The 21,831-nt window shown below is 43.6% G+C and overlaps 2 protein-coding genes across 2 annotated transcripts; both read right to left on the bottom strand.

Moving 5' to 3' along the window:
• Window positions 1-2,219: 2,219 nt before the first annotated feature.
• Window positions 2,220-8,449, bottom strand: vegfd (vascular endothelial growth factor D). The gene is made up of 8 exons (XM_079997451.1): window positions 7,932-8,449; window positions 4,842-5,091; window positions 4,147-4,267; window positions 3,772-3,841; window positions 3,501-3,628; window positions 3,274-3,389; window positions 2,992-3,157; window positions 2,220-2,406 (listed from the first exon to the last, which is right to left on the bottom strand). The coding sequence occupies exons 1-8, from the start codon at window positions 8,040-8,042 to the stop codon at window positions 2,397-2,399; spliced, it is 972 nt and encodes a 323-aa protein (XP_079853577.1). The 5' UTR covers window positions 8,043-8,449; the 3' UTR covers window positions 2,220-2,396.
• A 2,037-nt stretch (window positions 8,450-10,486) lies between these two features.
• Window positions 10,487-21,438, bottom strand: pir (pirin; the record flags this gene model as incomplete). The annotated part of the gene is given in 6 exon segments (XM_079997324.1): window positions 10,487-10,593; window positions 10,720-10,754; window positions 10,756-10,790; window positions 21,054-21,115; window positions 21,346-21,393; window positions 21,396-21,438. Coding segments are annotated over 6 exon segments (330 nt in total).
• Window positions 21,439-21,831: the final 393 nt, after the last annotated feature.

The following is a 21,831-nucleotide window of genomic DNA, read 5'->3' as shown; positions in this document are numbered from 1 at the left end:
CATTGATGAGAATGCTTTGTCCGCAAATGGTTCATTATTTGCCGTTCTTTCTTTCAGTCCCAGCGGTTATGGTCATAGTTAGAATAGTGACACATTAGTCCAAGAGAGTAGTTCATTATACACTACGTATAAATAATATGTGTTACTGAAAGTAGAGCCGTCAAGGTTTTGGAAGTATACATTGAAATATGCTGTATATTTATGTCAATAGACCCCCCAACCACTCATATAATCTGCATATTATTGATATTTCATTAGGCTTGATGTGTTGGTCATTGTTGATCAGTTCACTTTGTTGGACAGAAGGCCATCCTTCAAATTCATGTGTTACAGAACACAAATCAAAGTTGGATTTTGATGCTAGAATGACGCGTGTTTCTCATTCATGAATAAAAACAACAACAACGGCGTTAAACAATTCACTGTATTGCCTGAACTTTAATAAGGAGATATGCTATGAATTTCGTTGGGTATCAGGGAAGACCGGCTGTAATGGAAATTAAGAGTCAGGCATTCCAGGATTTTAACGTTGAAATAAGACAAGATAAGATAAACCTTTATTACTCCCACGACGGGGAAATGTACATCTTTGAAATTGGCTCATATTGGCGAAGAAGCGTTGAATTGTTTCAACTCTAGCGCGTCTGAGTTGTGTTAACATTGACCGCAGAGGCTTGAGTCAAAGCCAATTTCTTTTGGTCACAATCACATCCTGAAACACAGCAAACAGAAGAAAGATCATCCCTCCACCTGCGTAAACAGAACACTCACAGGGGGCATGTTCACCGAGATGGCTTGGCTTGTGGCTATTTTAAGGGTACTTCTACTGTAAATCAAAATAATAGATAATACCTCAGATGTGGATGGTCTCTCCTATCAGTTCAAATAAGGTGTTTTCTTTGTGGTCGGATTCATTTCGCCTGCTACATTTTACAAAGCAATGTTTTGCTCCTTCTTGCCAAGAGTAGTTATTGGTTGGTAGCAGTTCTTTGGATGGACTTGTCATGGTTGTCACGCCGGTGATTTGTAGAATACCTACCTTCACAGTCTCTTCCGATAATTATGATGAGTTTCTGTCGAGCACTTTAGTGAGGTTAGGTGAGATTCTCTTCAGTAAGTTTAAGTATAAGAACGTAAAAGTACATTTGACAGGCCTGATGTGTATGAACATAATGTGTGTGTGTGTGTGTGTGCGTGTGTGTGTGTGTGTGTGTGTGTGCTTGAAACCTGCAGTGTCTCTATGACTATTTGATGCACTGTTCTGCCGAGAAACCACCGAAAGTACGTCATCGAAACAACATAAATAGCATAAAAATGCTAATTAAGACACAAAATGTCAGACAAAAACACTGTGGCCCAAGTCCCAATTGGGTTGGCCAGTTGGTCAGCTTGACTGGGTTGACGATTGACAAGAGATTTAAAACAGTTCCATGTCGCTTTGCAGCGGAAGCGCACTTGTTGTGTCAAGCTGCAGAACATGGATTGCCCCACAAGGGGGCAATAGCACTGCTTTTAGATCAACCCACTTAATTTTTTATTAGGTCCAATGTAAATATAAATGCATTGCAGAAAAACATAAAAAAAAAAAAAAAAGCTTTCCACGGCATCAGGATATTTAGTGTAAGAATCTGCAGCCGAGGAGAACCCAAAAGAAAAGGGTGAGACCAGATGGAAGGGTGTGGGTAGGAGGCTCTAAAAGGTCTGCCTTTATTTCAGGTACAGCACTATAGAGCCTTATAGAGAGGACTTAAGACTAAAAGTCGACCATTATGTACTCTGCTGCCGTCTGGCTGTGGTTGGTATGTGGTCAGTCAGGCTGAACCAACGTTACAATATTCATCTCTCTGCACCTTCAGAGAGTATAACTTAAGTATGAACTTGTATAAAAGCCACAGATTCTTTTTTTTTACGAGACCCAGTTTGTTTTGAAGTAAATTCATGTGTAAAGCTTAAGTTCAACTGACAGTTTATTTGTTATTTTGGGGCTTTGTGTGAAATAGTCAATATGGCCCAAATGGCGCTTTGCTGCGATCTGCTCAAATATGATTTTCCAGTCAAATAGAAGAAGTGAGTGGGAAGTGTTGACTCAGACACAAGGCAAATGTGACATCAGTGAAGTTAATGATCGAATTATAAAAAATAATCAATATTTAATGCAAACAAAATGTTTGTTCAGTGCACAAAAGACAAATGTACAAATCACAAATTTCTATACATTGATTTAAAAGTAGGCATGTTAAAAGATAGCTATTAACATGGTCACATGAGTTAATATCAACTTACGAAAAGGATGAAGGATGTTTATTTTATTATTAGTTAAATAGGATTGTAAATAAATTATGAGCACTGCCATCTCTGCCTCCGTACTTCTCAGCTCGAGCAGATTGTCACTTGTGTCACTTGCAGCTGTGAATGAAAATTATTCCATTCGTGACTTTCATGACACTCGGTTTTGATGAAATAACAGCTCCTCAACCGACCCTGCGCACTTTCATTTGCTTGGTTTTTCATGTCCATCCATTCATCTGTGCATTTATCCATCCACTCATTATCCATCCATATATCCATCCCTCAATCTGTCCATTCATCCATCCACCCACCTGTACATTTATTCGTCAACCCATTTATCCATCCATCAACCCTCAATCTGTGGAAATCATCATTCCAGCCAACCATTCATCATCCACCCATCCACCTATCCCTCAATCAGTAGAAATCATCCATCCAGACAACCATCCATCCGTCCACCCATCCTTAAATCTGTCGAATAATCCACCCACGAAACCATCCATTCATCCCGCCGTTCGTCCATCCACCTATCGGTTGAATCATTCATCCACCCATTCATCCGTCCACCTATGTTAACCAACATATTCCTTACTTTACTCTGTATGTATCACAATTCTTTAAAACCCTGCTTAAAATTTCTGAAAATAAATGTCTCTATTATTATTATCGATTAACCAAAGTTTGTTCCATCTAGGTGACTACCTGCAGGAGTCCTCTTCAAAACGTTGTCCCTTCTTGGCACAGTCAGTGGAGTTGAGCAGACAGCGGGAGACGGGTCTGGGTTGGGGTGTTGTCTGGAGCCTGGGGAGACAGTCGCAGCGCTCCACGTCGATCTCACAGTCGGGCATCCATGAGCTCAGCAAAAACTCTGCACAGCGAGGGAGCAAGTTGGGAGCAGGTCTGAGGAAAGTTTGAAGGTATTCTGCGGGTTTGTATAGGCACAGAAACATAGACAAACTGAGGCCAACACCATTCCACACACACCTGGTGCAGTGGAGGGGTAGGGTATGCATCTGTTGGCCGCGCAGTCCCACAGCAGCCCACTCTCACAAACTTGCCTGGTGTCCTGGGTCTCTGACAGCTGGCGCATGGGCGAGCAACTGCCAGCAAAACGACAACGGGCAGAGTGGAAAAGTGTTTTATCATGTGAAAAACAACACACCGTGGCTTTTTCAATCAAGGGATATATGTGGCTGAGATGATGGATTTACCCTCTCTTCTTGTGAATGCGGGCATTGCGGCGTATTATGGCAGGCTCCATGCATTTGCACTCAGTGTGATTGGCCACTTTTATGAGGATGGGCTCGGGTCCAAATTTGAACGGGATAACACTTAGAAGCTAAAAGATTCACATAAATATAATGTATATAAACTCACACACACTGAATAACATTTATTGTCCAATGTAAGAAGTATTTAAAGTCGGCATTAAGGGAAACGTAATGGAATGGGAGTTGCCTATTTTGAGGGTTGGACACTCACGGTTTTGTTGACATAAGTGGTGGTTGTGTTCCTGCAGGTGGCAGCCTCTGTATTGCAGCAGCCATTACACCTGTGGAAACACCTACGAGTTAGATAATGGACACTTTCAACACCTGATATATTGACATCGGAATTTTACAGCAAATCTTTCAGTAAGTATATGCACAAGAAGATGGAGATAAGTGATGAGTTTACCATTGGATAAGAGTGAAGCAAGAAACAGCCAACACTGTGATGTGTGTCAAAAGCCAACCAAAATTATGGTTGACATTCCTCATCTGAATCAATAAATCGGTTGTGTACGTTTATATCTATTTATTTACATATCTGGTCTTATATCTGGTCTTAATGCTGTTGGAATGCTGTAAATCCTACCTGTAAACAGACACGCAGGGTGGCTTGAAGAACATCGAGGGGTCGGTGCCCAGTTCCTTGGCTATGTCCACGCACGTCTCCCTTGGCATGCACTGGGTCCTCTGCCACTCTTCATCTATGGCTGGACACACACACACACACACACACACACACACACACACACACACAAACACATACAGGCGGTCCCATCACACAAGCTCACACCACCACACCTGCTTGGAGTGCACCCCACCACCCTCCTGGTTGCATCCCTCTCCTTTCCTCCTCATTTGCTGCCATAACTTTGACAGGAAGAGGCCACGTGACCAGTTGTAGTTCCAGTTTTCCTGGATCTAATTAAATGATTTTCAATACATGTTGTCGTCCAATGTTTATGTTTTTGTGTAAATGTTGTTCGTTTCTATGTTTATTTGTCTCACCCGTGGTGATTCTCCCCCTCTTGGAGTAGTGATCAGTTGTTTATAGACCCAAACATGATAAATAGTTCTCCAAAGAGGGGGGTTGGTGGTGGTTCTCTATAACCAAAAACGGTGCTCTTGTCATTCTACAGGTCATCCACAGCACAGAGTTATTGGAGCAGTTCTTGATGATTTAAGAATTAATAAACAGTTGCATTGCAGGTTGAGGACTTGAACTCCACTTGCAGGACCGGGACTAACTGCGGGCTGGAACTGGAAGCCACCTGCTTTACAAACCTTTGAGTATTTCCAAGCTGTAAGAGACAGCGGCATAACGCGTGGACCGGTGTGACCCTGCTGAGGAGGAGGAGGAAGAGGAAGAGGAGGGGAAGGAAGAAGAGGAGCGGAACTCTGGCTGGGTGTCAAGCTGCTGCAGTTTCAGACGACACTTCCACAGCTTCCAGTCGGGGAAGTCAATCAGCCTCAGCAGCTCATCAAGATTGGACGCAGACCTGACTTTCCTCTCCCACTGCTCCTGAGTTAATACCTGGGACGGGGGGGGGTTATGGTCAAAATAATTCAACTGTAGCCAATCAATTTAAGTGAGATACAGACCTGCCAAATGAAGAAAATGGTAAAAAGACCATTTTACAGACCATTTTAATGCTAATATTATATATACTGTGGTGTGGGGATGGTCTGGTTGAGCAGCAACACCTGAACTGGATCTAGGTGATTGAGTCAGAGTGGCTGTGTACCTGTTGCTCCTTGGTTGGTCTCACAAGCAGCAGTTAAAACCGCCATCCCCACACACTCAGGATAGCAGCCCTGTCATGACATGTTCTATCTGCTTCTGGCTAATTCCACCTGACCCACTCTCTACAATTAACTGGTGTTTACAACCCACCGTCATCTGCGTCTCTGTGCCGGAGGGCCCTGAAACGCCACATGGGTGGCGTGTGGTAGGAGAAACTGCCACAGTGGCACCTGTACGGGGACTCTCCGGTATAGGGAAGCCACCAGGGGGTCAATGGGTGGCCCCAGCACCAACCCTCTCCTGACTGGCAGCAGCAGCACCCAGGGTGTCCGGCGGCGGACCGGTGGAGAAGCAGCCACAGCAGCCACCATGGGTAACTGTCTGCAGCTCGTTCCTCTGCCCAGTAGTCACCGCTGGGACCATCCAGCAGCCAGGCCACCCCAGCAACAGCCCCCAAGTCCGGCCACGCCTTCACCAGCCAGTGCAGCAGCCCGAGGCCCCCGCGCTCCGGAAGGGAGGATGGGGCAGTCTGTCGTTGCCCTGGGGGAAGGAGGGCGGTCAACCGCGCTGCTCTGGGAACCACGTCCTCTGGAAGGGGACCAGTCAATTTTTCTCTGTGCCGGAGGGCCCTGAAACACCACTGGGTGTGTGTGGTAGGAGAAACTGCCACATATGCCAATACTGATTATTGGCAATATCACCTTGGCTTGCGATGTAGAACTAACATTCTTTCTACAGAGTAAAAATTATCAACAGCTGTATGTGTGCGTGAGTGTAGCCTCTGATCTGATAATTCTGTTTCTGGGTAGGGCTGAACAGTGCTTATTGTTAGAAAAAAACCTCAGCATATTTCCAGAGAAACACCTGCTGAAGTTCTCGAGAAGGAGAAGCTCTCATACATTTTTCAAGGACAATTTTTCACGGAGTGCCTTTTGATGATTAAGTGTTTATATTTGTGTAAGACCTTATCCTTCCTTCCATGTAAACAGGTCTGCTCTGCCTGAAAAAGAGCGGGGGTGGTTGGAAGTCCTGGCTTGCAAAACGCTCACCACTGAGGCTGATAGCGGTCGCTGGTCGTGCAGCCGGTGCAGGGGCATGTGGGGCGGGGCAGTCATGGAATATAACACTTGTTTGTGCAATATTTTTTTTATTTCTTCTAGACGATCCTAAGTGTCTCAGCCCTCTGATGTGTTCAGCGTGTTGCGGGAAGGAGGGTGGGGTAGCCTTGCTGGCTGGCTATCTGGCTGGGCTGACTGCTTCCACTTAAACTTAAGGTTTCCTCTTTAGTGAGCTCGGGGGAACATACCCGCTAATGAGAACCAGAGAGGGGAAGCGGGGTAGGAGGGGAAGAGAGGGATGACGGGGCATAATGAGGTGGGATCCAATAAGGGTTGGGAGCCCTTCTCTCCCTCTAGGAGAGAATTAAAAAAGAACATTTACCCAAGGAGAGATAAAGTTAGTTTTAGGGAAAAAGGGAGTAAAGAGGGGCGGATGAAGGGTCATAAGGGGCCGAGAAGTCCTGGCACCTCCCTCATCATGGCACAGAAACAGTGTGTTGATACTGAACATTTTACAACTATTGATGTGTTTCATTTCAGTTTACAACATGGGTTATACGAGCAAGTTTACACTTGCATGCATCATTACATGTAGACACACACACTCTGTTACCATTTTTACACCAGCATCTAAATGTGGATTTTTTAAATGTGAGTAAACCCGCTAAAAATAGTTGATTGACTAAGTTCCTATTGCCAAAAAAACCTTTTTTTCTGGTGTGTAACATTAAATGTCACAAAGCCACCAGAAAAGGGGTGTGTCATGTTTCCAGTGTGAGATTTGGAAAAAAACTGTAGAAAGCATGTTACATGTTACATCCATGCCGGCAATGCCCGGGCCCGGTCCTACAGCAGCAGGGAGTGGAGACGCTCCTCCCGTTCAGAGGCTGGCTGTGGGCGGTGCTGGAGTGGCTCAGAGCCCATGCTGGTGGTCCCCGACCACTCCTGGTTGGAGCGGTCCCCATGGAGAGGTTCCCACACTCAAAACATTTTACGGTCCCGCATGTGGGCGAAAAAAGTCAATAACTTCTTATCTTGATTTTGGATTCTAAATTGGATATAAAATGATCTAATGATATGTGGATATTCCTGTCTATTCCGTGCCAACGTCCAGAAATGGAGTGAAAATTTGCGCGTCTACCCAGGCGTCATGTTTCCATCAATGCCGTTCAAAGCAAGCTGGAGCCGATAAATACCGCCGATTGTAACCTTTCACACTAAAGACAAAAGCCAGATGATCGCAGGTGTGCACTTGTTTTTTGTGCAGTGAAAAAGAAGTATAAGTGATCCGGTTTTTGATTTGAGTGATTGTGTGTGTGTGTGTGTGTGTGTGTGTGTGTGTGTGTGCAGTGCATGGGAAATATTCAAGAGAAACAAGCATCAGTCCATGTACCACCAAGATGGTGTTGCATTATATCCAGAGCCTAAGTAAACTCTGCCTTATTGGATGAGTTGAACCCAAAACAATTATGCAACTTTCTTAAAACACTTTCAATTTTTTTACTTCAGTATCGTCAAACAAGTTTGAATGACACAGATTTCCTGAGCTGATAAATGTGAATCCTCACTTACCCTGGCTCCGTCCATGTGCATGCTCAGGCCCACTTGGATCCACATCAGCTTCACCACCAGAGTCACTAGCAGGGACTCTCTGCACGCAGACAGGCTTATCCTCATCTTCATCACCTGGCTTTGATTTGCTTTCGTGGAGAAGCACTGAGTTTTCCTTCACGTCTGCTAGTCCGTCCACTCGCGCTGCTCTCTGCAGAATTGATGTTTCCGAGACGAGCCGTTGCCCAGACCACACACACGCTCTCCAACCCTCTAGGTTATGTGTATGACACACAGACACACACACACACACACACACACACACACACACACACTTCCAGACAAACAGAAGTGGATGTGTTTGTGTCCAAGCCAGACGCAACCTGTCACAGGCACCCAGACACCCCTAAGCCAAATGGAGTAGCCTAAAAATCCTTTAAAACACGGACGTCTTACAGCGCAGGCTTTGATGCGGGTCCTTAGGTCTCCAGTTAAACGAGCGTGGTACCAGCAGTGAAAGCAGCTGAGTAACACCTTTAGTAAACACTCAAGTCAGGATTCCCTTTTGAGACTTCTTGCGAGCCTGCAGTCTTCCTTCTTCTCAAAAACACTTTCTTTCCATTTAGTCCAAATGCAGGTTGCGTCCTCTTTTGAGGTTTAGCGTCGGGGCCTGTGGCTTGGATGATCCTCAGACGCTCCTCTGTGCTCGGACTCAGATTTACCTCTTCACCACTCTTCTTCAAAAGCCCACCTCCGCTGCAGGATACTTCAGTCTAAAACCTCAGACTCCCCCCTTCTGTTTCTCGAGAAAGCTGTTTCGTGCACTGGCTGGGCTCCCTGACACTCCTTTTCTATCAGTGCAAAAGCTCTGCAGTTCCCAGTGTGGCGTGTCTGTGTTAGAAACGGCCCAATGGTGTAAGCGTTGTCACACACCTAATTCCTCTCCATTAGGATCAGGGTTGAGGCTTTTGAAGACGCCACTATGGTTTTGTGTGTGTCTGTGTGTGTTATATGTCTCCCAGCGGTTGCATGTCTTGTTGTTTGTCTGTCTGAGGGTTTCTCTCCGTGTTTGTTTATTTTCTCTTGTGTTCCAGTCGTCCCCCTTTAATGACAATTCATCAAGTATTGTCCATTAAAATCCATAAAAAAAATTGTGTCTTGGTCTTCCGGATTTACCAAAACCACGTAGCCACGAAGCAGTAACATGTGTTTTAAATGTGATCCAGACATCTGTAATATGTGAGTGCAGCGAGCACCACCCCTGTCCCGGCAATACCCCACCCACTGCTCCATCCATCCAGACTCCATTGATTCTGGATTGGCTGAGTTAAGGAAGGAGGCTGTTGTGCATAATGAGATGAGTAGAAATATGACGACTCCGTATTCATGTGTGGATGAATAGTGCCTGGGCCAGGCGACACTTTGAATGATTATATCGTGGGTTCTGCAGGGTTCAACAAGTTAAACTGAAGACTTTTTAAGACCTTTTTGAGACTGTTTAAGACTACTAAATGTAATTTAAGACCTATTTCACGTCCATACTGGCAAAAATAAGTCTGAAGGATAATCGTAATCTCACAGGTCTGACATATACTTGCGGTGGTAGACAATGGGGATGCGGGGAGGGTTTGTATTACAGACACAGATTGCAGTTTTCCAAGTTCCCGTGAGCACAGCATCACTTCCGACACCTTTTACAGTTTTCCGAGTTCCCATGAATGCAGCAGCACTTCCCACGCAAATTACAGTTCTCTGAATTCCTATGAATGCAGCATCGCCTCCGACACAAATGACAGTTTTCAGAGCTGTCGTAAACGCAGCACCACTTCCTGCTTCGGAGCTCTTTCAACCCGGAGAGCCGCATCTGCGTCTTCTAACGTAATACCATAGAGCGAGTCCACTAGTTACTCAATCGTGGATGGCTTCCTTCTCTCAGATGGATAAAAAAATGAAACTGGAAACCCTAACCTTAATAATAATCCTTAAAATTGGTAAAATGGGTCACACCCCCCGCCCCCCAAAATAATAAAAATAAAAAACTTCAGATATGGATGATTCACACATTCACATTTTGGGGGAAAAAAAATTTAAATAAATCTTGTCAAAAGGCAAGCAAGCACTCGCACTCACAATTTATTCTGATAATTGAATTTCACAAGACATTCCTTCTCATGCTTCATTTTTGAGCTCCCCTAAAACCATGGTTAATGGCAGTGTGAAAATGTAAAGAGCCGGAAATTTACCAGAGCAGTGGAAAAGGGAATGTTATTTAGATACACATTTCACTAATATGTGCACATAAAACCAATGGTATCCTTGAAGAACTTTCACTCAACACTTCTACAAAGAGCACATTCAATACAGTGAGCAACACAAACGATTCTTTAAATTTTGCGGTTTTGATTTTTGTGTTACTTTTATCACTTTTTAATTGTATTTTATTTCTAAATGGCCTTTAAAGTCTTTTTAAACTGTGAAGCGGTACGTAACCTCTGTTTGGATAAGTGCTGTATAAATAATGTTATAATTGTGAGAAAAGCATATGTAATGGAGACACAATCCTTGCTTCTCTCTATTCAGATCTTGGAGCTCCAGTTGATGGCTCCCTCGAAGCCGTTGCTTTTGGTCTGGTCATCTCTGATAGCTTCTCTGATCTCTTCCTCTGTGGTCATTACAAACTGACCTGGAGGGCAGAGAATAAAATTACAATGTGCAAGGCCATGTAGTAACAATCTTTCTGAATACTTTGATTGTTCCGAGCAGTTAAGTGATTTGTTCTCTGTGCGGGGGAATGCAGGAAAGGACCTACCGTGTTGAACCGCAGGCTCCTTGATTGGTTCTCCACAATAATCTAATCACAAAGTGAGAGACCTCCGAGCTCTAGAAAATCAAAGAGAGAATACACAGAATCCAATTTCATTATCAATTGGACAATCCAACCCAAGTAGTTATACTCTGGAGTCTATAGAGTTTGTGTTTCTTGGGAACAAGTTCCTAAACCTCCTTATGCCAAGGACCCCCACGCCCACCACCTTGTTGAGGCCCCCCACTGACAGAACATTGCTGTAATGGGTATAATTCAAGATTTTTGATTATACTTTTTTTTTCGTAGCATAATCAAATTGTCTTAGCCTCCCCCAGGGTGGCCTGGACCCCTGGGGGAGGACTCTCTACTCTAGGTACAATACAGTAGAGCCACTAGAATTCATGAGAACAAGTCTTTCACCTTGTTTCGAAACTCCAAACAGTCTCTTCTCCAAACAGGACAGTGTGGTGAGGCTCCAACATCCGCTGCCCCTAATCTGGGCCTGGAGCAGCAGAGCACAGGAAAGGTCCGAAATAGTCCTAAAATATGTATACTGAGTTTCTTAATAGCATGTTTAATTGACTTTACCATTGTCCAAAAGTATATGCATATGCACATATGAGTGTGAGAAAAACTTTGCATTCTTAATGGAGTGATTTGATATTTAGTTACTGCCGACCCCAGTCAATCTGCAACATATCAACATATCAATCAAACATATTTACTATTCTTTCCCTCACCATTCTTTAGCCTAAGTCGGGAAACCACTGACGTTTCTTGTCTCGGAGGATTCTGACGCAGTTCCCTTTGTTTGCATCACCGCGCCGAATGCCGTCCCTAATTCTGAAATCCTGGGAAAACCAGACTCTTCCCTTTGTGGCCGACGCATTCATCCCAAGCCAGCTGGTCCCCATTCAACAGGACTTCTTGTAGAGCTGGAGACCTCGCTGCCTAAATAACCACTTTAAAGTTAAAAAGCCATTTTCATTTTCTGGTCCGAAAAACATCTGCCCTTTATTATAGCTGGTTTGCAAGATCCCAATGTGTGCAAAGCAAGTGTAATCAAATCATAATGTAACTTTGAGAGGGAATATTGAGGCACAAATTCAGAATAAAAATGATGAGATTTAAACAGGCTAAACAGAAGCAGTGCTCGATGAAGGATGGCATTAATGGGGTTTGTTCTCATGCAAGGAAAATTCCCTTTACTCTGTCGCATTATCCAGATGGAAAAATAAAATGGAATTGTCAACAATTATAAATTAACATCAGGGTTTGGGTTTTAAATTGTGGTTTGGGCCAAAATGAGGGGTGGCCCTTTATTTGTTCACGCAGTAACACAAAAGATTGAATTTCGCAACGTGAAGAAATGACATTTCCATCTTGTAGGTGGTGCCCATGAAAAGCAAGTGATGTAGGGTAAAGTTCAATCAAAACAAACAGGTCTTTCCCAGTTAATGCTGTATTTTACTTTCAGCTGAATGACCAAAGGACACCCATACAGGGAAGTTATCTGAAGAAAATAATTAGAATTACAAAAATCCCCCTCCATCTGCTCATGCTGCTCTCTGTGCACTACTTTTCGTACAGGTAGACAATTGGATTCAGCAAAACTTACCGTCATCAATGGACCCTGATACTGTGTAGATGAACGTTGTCCACCCTGTTGAATAAAAAAATATATATATATTCTACTGTTCCAAATTCTATGTACAGTATGGAGACACAATTTGTCTGTTTTGAGTAACTGCAATGCATAATTTACAGTAAATTAACAGTATATTAAGTTACCTCAACCTACTGTAGGTCACATTATACAAAACATAACTCAATGATAAACATTAACTTGAATGAATTAAAACAGCTTGAAACTGTGGGGAACATTTCAACTACAAATTGTTTGACTGCTGTAAATGTCCTGCTGAAGCTTATGAGATATGACATTTAAAAACAAAATGTAGTCCCACTGTAATCAACAAGTAACACATTGTTTGCCGTAAGGTCAGTGAAGCTGCTCTTTTCTTTTTTAAATATCCCATTGAGTTGAATACAGTAACTATTATGTGGAGTCAAGATCTTCTCTTTCATATTAAAAACATAAAGATGTTCAGTTCCCTGTTTACAGCACGTAAATCTCAATCATGGCAAAGAAATCCATTTGCATGCTGTCTTTAAGAATAAGGCTGTTGCAGAAATGAATCTTTTCAAGTGGCTGGTTTGATTCTAAAGGTTGCCATGGCAATTTTGATAACCTAGAGGAAAAAAACAGCATGTCAAAGGGACAGGAGTGGGATTGATTTGAGGAAATACCTCTTATGAGACTCTAAGACCATTTTCTTCAATTTAATGTTGTACCAACATTTTTATTTTTATGGTACTTCATATAAGAAGCTGTTTTTTAAATAATGAAATGCATAGTATTACATAAAAGTAAATGAAAGCTAAACTTTTTCTAAGGACAAATTTGACGGCAATCTGGTCAATTTCAGATGACAGGAGTCAGTGTGGTTATTTCATGGTCATTTTTATGAGGCGTCTCTTTTGAACTTGTCACGCCATTGCAAACAACATTTTCCGTGGTTACGTATTCAGATGGCTACACAAGAAATGTACTTATTTTAGTTTTGGTTTAAGTTACCATATCAGTAACCTTCCATTTATAAGAACTCTGTCAATAGCAAAGGTTGACTCATATGGGGAATGTAGTGTGGAATTTTACCAAACCAAACTGTATCCCTGGCATGCTTTTGTGCGTGCGCTGTTTGGTTTGTGGTTACAGTTTACGGTGGTGGTACCTCCCCAAGAATTCAGTGGGTGGATTGCGGCAGGTGAGGTCATTCAGTATTAACGTTAAACGTTTAGACGTACTTTATTGGAGAGATAAAACTAACAAATGACAAGCAGTAAGAGGTGAAAAAAAATGGCCATTTCGATTGGCAATTCTATTACCTGTGGGCACAGGCTGGAGGTGCATGGCCCCTAGGCACAGTCTAAAGTCCAGGTAAAGGGTCCTTGTGAGGGTCTTAGACTTGGAATAAAACCAAATATGTGGGTAATAAAGGTTATAAAGCATGTATACTGTAAACACACCCAGGAATTAGCAACCGATATCAGTGCTCCTCTCAATATACAGTAGGTGGCTTCTGAAATGTTATTTGTCCATATATCCATGACTTCGTCATGTGCACAGAATTGACAGATATCCTGAATGGAGCTTAATCAAAGAGGAAAACTTTCACTACTCGAGAAACGCGGCAAGACTAAGCGTGGCGTGCACAGGCTACAGCAGTGCAATGACCGGTGTTAAACCCAGTGGTTTTTATTACCAAAGTCAACTCTCTCTGTGTCTCTCGCCCTGCAGTAACCTTTTCAGCGTGAACACACACACACACTCAATCACAGCGTCTTGTAGTGGTAGGCTCATGAGAAGTGTGTACGCATTATAGTCACATATCAAATCTCAACTCTCTTATAAGTGCTTAACAAATACTTTGATACTGGTCACACAGCAGCATACCATAAGGTATTTTGTAAATAATAATAATAATAATAATAATAACAATAATAAATACCATAGCCATATTAATAAGTTCAAATGGGGGATTTGGTTGTTAGCTTTTTTGGACACAGAAACATATCTCGAATGAATAAAATAGGGTCTTTATATTATAATACAGCCAAAGTCAATGTTGTTTAGAAAAATGTATAGCTGATTGGGCAGACTCGGTAAAGCTGCAGCGCTACAGGGCGAGGCCAGCCCCGTCACAGCAGGTAAAACCCCCATCCCCACACACACTCAGGATAGGAGCAAATATACATGTCATGACACATGTCTATCTGCTCCGGGCTGATTCCAACTGGCCACTCTCTACAATAAACTGGTGTCTACAACCCCGTCTTCTGTGTCTCTGTGCCATAGATCCCTGAACACGCCCCTTGGGTGACGCGTGGTAGGCGAAACTGCCACAAGGTTTTTCTGTAATTTTGTATCTATGATTAGGGATCATTGTATGTCTAGGAACTGAATATATTAGTGTTGTGAACCAAACAGCAACATATACATGGAAAAACATAAACATAGAAACAGAAGACAACATGTACATGGAAAAACATACACATTGGACGGCAACATGTATCGAAAAAAGTTAAGAGTTAATTAGTTCCAGGAAAACCGGAAAAGCAATCGGGCGCGTGGCCTCTTCCTGTCATAGTTATGGCAGTAAATGAGGAAGAAAAGGAGTGGGATGCAACCAGGAGGGTGCTGGGCTGTGTTCAAAGCAAGTGCTGGCGGTGTGCGCGCGCCTGTGATGAGACCGCCTGTACGTGTGTGTCTGTGTGTGTGTGTGTGTGTGCATGTGTGTGTGCATGTGTGTGTGAATGTACAGGAGTGTACGGGACTTATCCCAACAGGTTCTGGTGTATAAGGTGGGTATTATGTCGGGGCGCCTCCGAGCAGTGGAAAGAGCCCCGAAGCCACACCTGAATCCTGCAGCCGCATAGATCAGAGAAGGTTTAATTGTGTGTGTGTACAGTATGTGTCTGTGCACTAGGTATGGGCACACACACACACACACACACACACACACACACACACAAACTGTATCCAGTATAATTGAAGGAGTACCATAAAATATGCTGTAGCATGTGGAGTTGATTTCCAGGTTGTGATGATTCACAACAGGGTGAAATGACTTGAGTTTAATGGATTTTCCCTCTTCCATGGAAATTTCCACTCTCTACCTTCACGCAGCTTGCATTATGAATATTCATCCACAACTATGGCAGTTTTCTTTTTACTATATACTTTATACTCTCTTTTCTTATATACTGTAAGGGATAACATTAGCAAATTGTTAAAGCGCCAGTGAGTGAGAGAGGCACGGATTTGTGGTTGCAATGTGAAATTTCAAATGTACAGGTACACAAAATTCTGACACCTGTCAGTTTGGATTGATATATTTCGTATACTTCTGGGTCAGAACAGTGGCTGGACACAAAGGAGAAACCCAGCAATATATCAACATCAAGGACCTAATAAGGAGAAGAGCCTTCTGCCTTCACAACAGCTGCAATGCTTCTCAAAACACTGTTGTACACTGTACACTGCTGACCTGTGTGTGAAGATCTGGAGGAAGGACAAGCCAGGATGGGTTAAAAGCAGAGGAGCCATTTCACCGGCCACCATCAAGCATGTGCATGTGTGTGTGTGTGCAAGCATGTGTTGTGGAGTGTCGTGTGACAAATAAAGACTGTTTCTTCTTTCTTCTTTCTTCTACACTGCTGACCTGTGTGTGAAGATCTGGAGGCTTTCCTCCAAGAAGAAAAGCCTCCAGTTCTTTGAGGGGCGAAAGAGGTGGAAAACCGCTTTGCACTTTTCACTCCATAACCTCCCACAAAGGTTCAGTGATGTTCAGATCAGCGAGACTGTTCGGGACGACTCCCCGAAGACCGCAAAAAATTCGGCAATTTTTTTTGACCGATGCACCTGCAACAACTTTGGAAGTCTTTTACTTGGCTCATGTTGCTTGGAAAACTCAGATATCAAAGTACTAATTGTCAGAGCACTTTTATAGCTCACACACAGTGCGGATCAACCCATTATGACTCATATTACATGCATTTGTAATTTGTGGGTTAGCTACTTCAAACTTATTCTCATTTTCATGTGATGTTTCCATTATTTTGTGCATAGTATATAACTATGCATCTGTACTGTATATAAGCACATACACTACAACGTTCTGCATACTACACAGCGCATTCATCGATTTCATCTTTCACTGAGGGATTTCTTCAGCATTCAAGTTGTCGTGGTGGTTGCCGTTTCCTTTAATGGTGCAGGTCTTTACCAAAATATTTGTTTGTAGTTGGAGCATCTGGAGCACCTCCCCCTCCATGGGACTAAGCTCCTACAGTGTGTGCACATGGTCGACTGCTGCAAGCTCAGCTGAGCGGACTGAACCTCTGCCGGCTGTTCGAGCTGAGTCATCCCAGTAGATGAGTGTGTGCGTGCGTGCGTGTCCCAACAATCGTGGGGAACAAACCATAGAGCATCATTTCAAATTAGAATGAGCATATAGTGGCGTGATGTACATACAATGACTGAATGGGTTACAACAGTTGTGCATATCCTCATCCTTTTAACTTAATAAACTAAAAAAACAAAACATAAATGTAACATAAATGCTGTGATGTCGATCTAATAAAACCAAATCGTTAATGTGTCTGTCTTTTAACAACATTTGCTCATCTCAAAGCTTTTCAATGACTTGAAAATCCCCTGGTGTCAGCTTTCCTAGGTGATGGTGATCATTTGAGTATATTTAAGTGATATACTGAGCACATATTTTGGTGACATACTTTTAACCCTAGTTTCTGAGATTTTATTTCGATACGTAAACCAAGAGTTGAGGATCCTCTTTAATAGTGCCAAACTGTCAATTTCCATCTTTTCATCAGTCCGATGAAGTGTATTAAAAACACATTTTTCAACCCAAATGTGTTCTTCAAATGGCATTGTTCTGTAAAATTTGTGCATTAGTAGATATATTTTTATTCCTGATATGGTTATAGGGTTGCACATATTGCCATTTCTTCGCACCGTCTCTGTTAGATTCGCTCCAAAAACGAGGCAGAAGCAGAGATCCGCACGACCTAAAATGCATGAGTGTGTTCCGGTGTCTTCCTCCCCAGTGGTCGGTCTGGGCAGGAAGACATGCACCTGGGTGGGTGGGGGCGGGGTCAGGGGTTAGAAGCGGACATCTGTTTGAGGGAAGCGAGAACGGATTCCCGCGGCGAGAACCCCGTGATTCCATCTGCACAGCTGCGTGATTTGAAAGGTCATGTGACTGTGAGAAAACACACCTGCTGAAAGGCATGCTGGGAGGACACCAGCCGGCCTCGCATGATCCCACCCGCACCGGGGGTTCGGATAGGGAATTGCGTCTCCTCTGCCAAGCCAAATAGCTAAAAAGGAACTTGTGGCAATCCAGAGAAACATTTAGCGCTTTAAAACTTTTTATATTTCACTCCTGGGTGAGGAGCACGGTTTCGGTCCAGACAACTTTTGTGCCTAATGGCCTCAACAGATTTTACTTGTACGAGGGACGCTTTTAAATCAATTACAGTGTAGTCCCAGTTTGTATATAACGTTGAAACCAGATGATTATTTTGGCTTACCGTGTTTTGTTCCTCAAGGCAGTTTGTTATAATCGAGTCTCTTGCATAACTTTAAAAATACACAAGCAAGCCACAGTATTGCAGTGAGTGCAATTTTCACTGAATCAATTGAAGTTGAAATGATCCATGCTGTGTGAACGGAGCTTTTAAAGGCGCAGTACGCAGTGCTGTGAAAACAGGCAATGACAAAATATCCCCAAAATATAGGACATATACGATACAATAATTAATATAGTGTGTGTGTGTGTGTGTGTGTGTGTGTGTGTGTGTGTGTGTGTGTGTGTGTGTGTGTGTGTGTGTGTGTGTGTGTGTGTGTGTGTGTGTGTGTGTGTGTGGCGTGTGAACGGTAATGGTGCAATCACAGACGATCAATAAAAACATCAAGAGCAAAGTAGAGATTGGATCCGCATGTGTGTGTGTGTGTGTGTGTGTCTGGACATTATTAACTGTATTCTTTTCAGTTTCATACTGCTAACATGTTCCGGTTTATTTTTATATTTTTCCTGTGATGTTTGTATATTTGTATTGTGTACAGTTAACCTTACGTTTTTATTATATTTCATTTTTCCCCCCATATGTTGCCTTTTGATGTTTATATTTTTTAAATTTTGATATTTGTTTTAATTCTATTGTTTGTTATTATTACTGCCTATTGTTTTGATGCGAGCTGCTGGGACATTGCAATTCACCCCTGATCCCTCCAAATCCGGAGGCCTTTGACTCCAGATTTAAAAACAGACACGGCAAGGAGACAAGGAAGCCTGCTCTTCCCAAAAGGGAGTCGTCCAATAGAAAATCTTTTCTTTTCAGTCTTCTAGCGGTTCCATTTACACATTCATACAAGAAAACCTGCATCACATTGCGTTAACAAATTGAACTATGAATGGGTGTATTCACAATGGGTCACTAAATCTCACACCTCGTGGATGCAGGTCATGTGGCAAACAGTATGCCAGTGCACAAGGAACGTTTTAAGACTGTTGGCTGAGGTAGAGTCAGAATTCAATAATTTCACATGCAGGGGGAAAAAAAAAATAGACCACAAGAGCCGAGCGTAGTTCCACAACAATACATCAAAAGCAGATGGTAATTTTCCTTGTGACTTTTGGAGGAACTTTCATCCTTTTAGCGGGAAGAGGGGAACAATGTTGCAAAAACACAGTTTTGCAACAGTGTTTATCTCCAACAAGCGGATTCATGGTGAGAGCTTTTGAAAGAAAGCCCCACAAATGTTCGTCCCGTCATTTCACTGATAAAAGGAAGAAATTTAAAGAATTGCCTGAGGGATTATTTTACGAACATGCAAACCAGGGAGTGGACGATATTTAGATATTGTTATTTATTGGCTCATATTGTGACAGGAGGTAGGGAAGTGGCGGGAGGTAAGGAAGGGATGATGGAATGACAAAAGGAAGGAAGGAGGGAAGAATGGAGTAAGAAGAGAAGGGAGCAAGGAAGGATGGAAGAACGGAGGGAAGAAGAATGGAGTAAGGAAGGAATGGAGCAAGGATGGATGGAAAGACGGGTAACAGATAGAGGAAGGAGGGAGAGAAGGAGGAAAGGAAAGGAGGGAGCAAGGGTGAATGAGGATAGAAGGAGAGAAGGATGGAAGAAGGAAAGGGGAAGCGAGTGATGGAAGGAGGGAAGAAAGGGAGCAAAGGCAGGAAGGAAGGAAGCCAGAAAGGAAGGAAGGAAGGAATGAGGGGAGGAAAGGAAGGGATGATGAACGAACGAAAAAAGGAAGGAAGGAAGGAGGGAGGGAAGAATGGAGCAGGAAAGGAAGGCAGCAAGGACGGATGGAAGGAGGGAGGGAAGAAGAATGGAGTAAGAAAGGAGTGGAGCAAGGATGGATGGACAGACAAGTAACAGATGGAGGAAGGAGGGAGAGAAGGGGGAAGGGTGAATGAGGAAAGAAGGAGAGAAGGATGGTAGAAGGAAAGGGGGGGGGTGGATAAAGGAAGGAGGGACGGAAGGAAGGGAGCAAGGAAGGATGGAAGGAGGAAAGGAAGGTAATAAGGTAATAAAGGAGGGGAGAAGGACGTACGGAGGGAAGAACTGGGCGGGGAGGGAAGGAAGAAGAAGGGAGGAAGAAAGGAATGGAGCAAGGATGGATGGAAAGGTGAAGGATGGAGGGAGGGAGGAAGGACAGCAGGCTATCAAGGACTTTATCTGAGCTTTACCTATATCAAATATATTCTTCCACTTCCGTTTGAAAAGAGTGACGACACATTCTCTGAGGGGAGTTCACGTCCCTCAGTCATTTCTATGACCCGTGTGGAATGGGGACGTACGCATTTATTTCGTCCCGTGGATTAGATTTTCTATTTGCTCTTCATGACTTCGTTGGAGCCAGGACATAACACAAAAACGTATCCTATCCTTTGGGTTTGAATCACGGGGGGCATTGATTTTTAAACTCGTCGGTGAATGAAAGATGTATTACTCTTTCCAATAAGGATCATTTGCTGTGCAGGATTTGCTCCTCCGTCCTTTTTCATCCATATTTATATTGCTTCCGTCAGCCCTTCTGGTTTTACGCGTTACAGCCCCTTCTCACGGGACTATGACGTGTTACTACCACCTCGTGGTCAAAATGAGAAGCTACAGTGACGTTGACGCCAGTGCCGAATGGAGAGAGATGTTCTTTCTGATGCATCGAATAAAACCAATCAGCCAACAAGACGTGACGTGGGATCGTCCGCACTATATTCCATTGGATCAGCGTTCCTGGTTCGTCGAAAACAGGGACAGTTGTCGGCGCCGTATTTGACTGACGGGAGGAGTTCAAAGACTGTAGGCACCAGCGAGCGCTGACGTTGTTTATGTGACATCATCGAATGGAATTCTAGTTAAGCAAACAGAGCCTTCCGCTCATCTTGGAGCCTGAGGGGCCTGGTTCTCTGCTCCCTTGGCCCGATGTTCCCTTAACACAAATGTAGGCCCTAGGGCTGAGGGAGCATAGGACCCAACATGAGATAAAATTATTATGTGTGTTTGTGTGTGTGTGTGTGTGTGTGTGTGTGTGTGTGTGTGTGTGTGTCCGTGTGTGTCCGTGTGTGTGTGTGTCCTCATAGGGCTGAGCACAGAGTGGACCCCAGGGACCCCCATCCCACCAGTAACCCTACACAGCTTCAGGGAAAAAAAACTGTCCGTCTTACGGTCTCAAATCCCGGGTGGGGGTGATCTGGGAAGCCTGCTGGCTTGCTCGCCCGAAGTTCATCTCACGCCAGCAAAGGATCCGGGTCCCTGGGCTGAAATGAAACACAGTTAAAATGTCACAAGCTCCTCTAATGTCTGAATCAAAGATGGCAAGTTGGAGAGGACGTTCGTCCTACCAAATGGAATGTGGACAACTCCTACGTGTGGAATGTAGGAGTTGGCTGCCAAACCGCACGGGCCTGACAACCACAGGTGTACAGGAGGAAGTAGCAGGCGTCGTGGCCGACTAACCTCCTTTCTGCTCAACGCTCCCTCGGACACGTGCACCAACTGCCTCGCCTGCTCCACACTTAGAACTGTCCTCTCAACCCTCCTGACAACCATCTTTGCTTGTGAAACAATGAGCCTACCCTGAGTAGAAACATGCATGCACCCACGCACGCACGCACACACACACACACACACACACACACACACACACACACACACACAGTAATTGAAGGAGCACCAAAAAAGAGGCATTACGGTTTTTCACAATTATTTACATATGTTTTCTGATAACATACCTCATACTCTCAGAAGTCTACACACAAATCCGAAAACACACGCAAAAGGCAAATCTCCCGCTAAATGAAGCTCTGCATTCAAAACAATGTTATGTCTTCTGAAAACTGTGTTTTGTGTTGAAATCACACGCCACACGTCATATGAACAGACATTTCCAAGAAGCAAACACTCATGTGCTCAGTGTAAAACACTATGAATGGAAAACACTGG

This window comes from Zeus faber (genome assembly GCF_960531495.2).
Source record: "Zeus faber genome assembly, chromosome: 3".
NCBI classification, from domain to species: domain Eukaryota; kingdom Metazoa; phylum Chordata; class Actinopteri; order Zeiformes; family Zeidae; genus Zeus; species Zeus faber.
This window is presented reverse-complemented; position numbering and strand designations above follow the sequence as displayed.

Excerpts from the sequence above, each read along its gene's own strand:
- vegfd (XM_079997451.1), bottom strand. The coding sequence starts at position 8,042 with ATGAAGATGAGGATAAGCCTGTCTGCGTGCAGAGAGTCCCTGCTAGTG. Across the intron at positions 4,268-4,841 it reads CAGCTTGGAAATACTCAAAG|CCATAGATGAAGAGTGGCAG; the intron begins GTTTGTAAAGCA and ends GTGTGTGTCCAG. Across the intron at positions 3,390-3,500 it reads CGCATTCACAAGAAGAGAGG|TTGCTCGCCCATGCGCCAGC; the intron begins GTAAATCCATCA and ends TTTTGCTGGCAG.